This window comes from Epinephelus moara, chromosome 11, assembly GCF_006386435.1.
Source record: "Epinephelus moara isolate mb chromosome 11, YSFRI_EMoa_1.0, whole genome shotgun sequence".
Taxonomy (NCBI): domain Eukaryota; kingdom Metazoa; phylum Chordata; class Actinopteri; order Perciformes; family Serranidae; genus Epinephelus; species Epinephelus moara.
In genome coordinates, this window is record NC_065516.1 from 15,719,506 (window position 1) to 15,723,076 (window position 3,571).

The 3,571-nt window shown below is 36.9% G+C and overlaps 1 protein-coding gene across 1 annotated transcript; it reads right to left on the reverse strand.

Annotated features, from left to right (window-relative positions):
- otulina (OTU deubiquitinase with linear linkage specificity a) lies at positions 1–2,946 on the reverse strand. The gene is made up of 3 exons (XM_050056574.1): positions 2,731–2,946; positions 2,380–2,501; positions 1–629 (listed from the first exon to the last, which is right to left on the reverse strand). Exons 1-3 carry the CDS (start codon positions 2,839–2,841, stop codon positions 209–211), a joined length of 654 nt encoding a protein of 217 aa, XP_049912531.1. The 5' UTR covers positions 2,842–2,946; the 3' UTR covers positions 1–208.
- Positions 2,947–3,571: the final 625 nt, after the last annotated feature.

Genomic DNA, 3,571 nt, shown 5'->3' on the forward strand with positions numbered 1-3,571 from the left:
TGCAGTGAAAATAGCAAATCCATTTTTATTTTCAAACACTCTTGAACCATTTTATACAAATCATAACAGCAAAATTATATTTTACATTATTTACATCAAAAGCACTTCATTTCCCTGTAAGGAATTTACAGTAAAACCTGTTTTAATCCATAGTTCATGTGCCTGTCCAGGTATTGTCCAGCACCACTGCAATGCTAATTTTCAGTCACTACAAATTCTTCAGCTCCTGTATATGACTGATCAGCTCCTGCGGCAGTCTGAGCTCTGACACTAGATCCATGCAGTGCTGCACAAGGTCGTTGATGTTTGAGTTGGAGGAGCAGTCAGTGGAACCAGAGTGGAGCTTTTGTTGCTGGTGAGGAACGTCCATGTCCATATTTTCTCCTTTCCTGCAGCAGTCTGTTTCTTTACACCCCTCTCCTCCACAGCAGTCTGAACCCGCCTGCTCCACCTGCAGCTCCTCCATGCTCTCAGACACGCTGCTCACACTGGGAGGAGGATTCTCCAAAGCCCTCTTGATGCCCTCTTTGATTGTGTCCTCATGCTGTGAAACCCGCTGCAGGAGGTCAGTCAGCGAGGCTGGGAGGGGGCTTCCCGGATGTTGGATCTGGCACCAGCACAATATAGCACTGTGACGCGAGACACAAAGAGGCAACAGTGTCAGAAACAATGGCACAGAGAAGTGACTGGGACAGGAATCAGCTGGACAGAAAAGAGTCTCCAATAATGAGCAGAACAAAAGAGGCTCATGATGTTTCTGTGCAAAAAAAGAGACTGAAAGAGTTTTTTAAAAGAGTGTTTTTTTTAAAGAAGTGAATAAAAATTGAGAGGCAGGGAAAAAGAGATAATGCTCTTTTACAATATATATGATTATGAGCAAAATCACAATATGCTGTGATTGATGTTTACTAACTGGACAATCACAACAACAAAATCCTGTAGCATAATTTTTAATATTTAAAAAGTGACACAAACACATCAAACAATACACTGAACTGCTCAGCCCTACTACACAGTTTTCAATTTCTCTCCTCATCCATTATAAAAGGCTTTACAGAGGGGTGCTAACACCTGCCATGAATCATATATTCAATGCAAGTACATCAACCATCATTTCTGTCCCTATTGTTAGAAGCAGGAGTCAAACATTTTTTTTTGAATCAGCAGACATGAAACCATATTAATATTATATTGTGAGATAATATTTGGGACTTTACTTATTGAAATATTGTGACATTGCCTAAATAAAATTTCCTGAACTCACTACACCTTTCTAGCTGAATGGGACTGTGTTTCAAACCTCAGTGTTTTTATACATGGCACTAAGTGAAAAGTACAGAAGCGTAATGCAGTCATGTTTCTCTGAATGAACAAGATTATTATCTCGAGTTCAGATAAACAAGATCAGATTTTTTTCTTGTTAAAACTTTTCTCAGATTTCTGAGATAATAATCTTGTTAATTCAGAAAAACAGAGCCAACAGATTTTTTTCTCAAGCGAATGCATTATGGAAAGTGTCCAAAGCACAGAGGATTAAACGCTGTCCACCACCCTTTATTGAGATTAAATGTTTGTTCAAATTCATCCTCTTTTTTTTAACTTATTCATTATTCATTAAATTTGTTTTAATCTGACATTTAACTTCAAAGATGTTAAGCTCATTTTCTAAAGTGGAGAAGGGTATTTGTACAAAAACATGTCTGTAATCTTTAAAGTAGTACACTGAAGAAAGTTTAATTGTGGTGTAGACAGAAACTTAGGTATTATAACACTAGTATCAAAAACTATCAAGTTATACCTGGCACACATAATGAGAAAATATTTTATTATCAGTGATTTACGATCTTATTTAAAACCTTGGTGATCTCATCACTCAGCCCTAGTTTAATTGGAATCAAAAGCACTTGGCCATACAGAAAATACTGCCAGTGAGACTTGACTTTTCACCCAAAATTAAGATCGACAATAATCACTCCATGGCAACAACATATATCACTTTACTGTTCAAAAATGGTTAATATAATACAGTCTATCTGCTCAGATGGAGGTTACTTAAACCAGTGGTTCCCAACATGTTTGGCTCATGACCACTTTGAAATGAAGCAGTGTATTTCTGTGACCTCTTTTTAAAGACCATGGAGCAGCTTCACCAAACACTGACTGACTCATGTTAAGGACGGTTTATAAGGGACAATCAAATGCAGATATCCAGTGTTTTACAAGAAAAACAAATAGAGAAACTTAACATGATTTTTGTGTAAAATGTACAATTTCTTATATCTTCAATCAAACTGGGACTCCATGGTTTCATCCACTGTCCTAAACTCAACTTTATTATGAAGAAATATTACATATGGGATACATGATGTAATGCTTTACCTTACAATCCCTTTGAGTCGGCCCACAGCTACAGTCTGAGCCGCTCCTTCCCTGAACCCGAGGTTAAACCCGGCCTGCAGCGAGGCCTCCTCCCCGGTATCAACTCCGTCCACATACCCGTCCTGTCCGTAACATCAGTGAGAAGAGAAGACTCACATTAACATGCTAAACTCAACGTAATAGCTCAGTTACACACAACTAGTTACTGGAATACAAACATGAGGCAGCAGACTGAAAGTTACTACGACAATATAAACACACAGATAAATATTCGTAATAAAAGAGAGCGAATACATCACATTTAAAGGTTAGTTATGGACGTACGTTATGCTAACGCTACATTAGCTTTACCCTGATTCGCTTCTTCATGTTGAAGGTCCACTCTCTACTTTGCAGACTGAGTTCGTCCCCATCCTCGTCAAACACATCTACGCTACCCGACACAGCTTTGACCCAAGACATGGTGAGTTTAAAATTAATCCTATGTCCAAAAACACTGTTGATATCTGAACAACACTGACATGCAGCGGCCAACTTTGTTGCCTCAGTAGCAGCTTCTAGCTAAACTACGTCATCATCCCGCGCCCGAAACAGGAAATCCACCATAAAACAGAATTTTTCGATGGTACATGATAAAAAACGTTACAGCTAATTAATTTTCTTAAACTTGAGTGGAAACTTCACCATAATAGTTCTTTTAATTTTAATTTTTAATGTAGTATTATTTATTTATTTATTTCCATTGTAGGCTATGTTTGTGTTTCTTGACTTTTGCATTGTCTTTCTATCCTCTCCTACTCTGTTTTAAAGTAGTTTATTTTCATTTACAATTAAATAAAGAACACAAAATCACAAAATACACAAAATATCCTTTCCATATAAACTCAACTGGAAAAAATATATTATGTTTATTGTTAGGCACCAAGGTAAATTACCTGAATATGAAAATCTGTTTGCCAACAAATCTGACTGAGTTTTTTGTTTGTTTGTTTGTTTGTTTGTTTTTTGCTCCCATATCAAAATGTTTTGATTTGAAACTCACAAATGGATCTCTTGCTTGATAACATGAATTTGAATGATATCCAACAACACAAAGCCAATTCAACTGATCTGACTTTAATTGTGGATAAATAGCACATCCATTGCTGCAAATAGGAGGGTTTTCATGTTTCTTTTTTCTTTCTTTCTTTCT

What these genes read in the sequence shown, in the direction of transcription:
- otulina (XM_050056574.1), bottom strand. Translation starts at nt 2,841, where the DNA reads ATGTCTTGGGTCAAAGCTGTGTCGGGTAGCGTAGATGTGTTTGACGAG. An exon ending in ACATGAAGAAGCGAATCAGG is followed by an intron (nt 2,502 to 2,730) that starts GTAAAGCTAATG and finishes TGTTACGGACAG; the next exon opens with GACGGGTATGTGGACGGAGT. An exon ending in CGACTCAAAGGGATTGTAAG is followed by an intron (nt 630 to 2,379) that starts GTAAAGCATTAC and finishes CTCGCGTCACAG; the next exon opens with TGCTATATTGTGCTGGTGCC.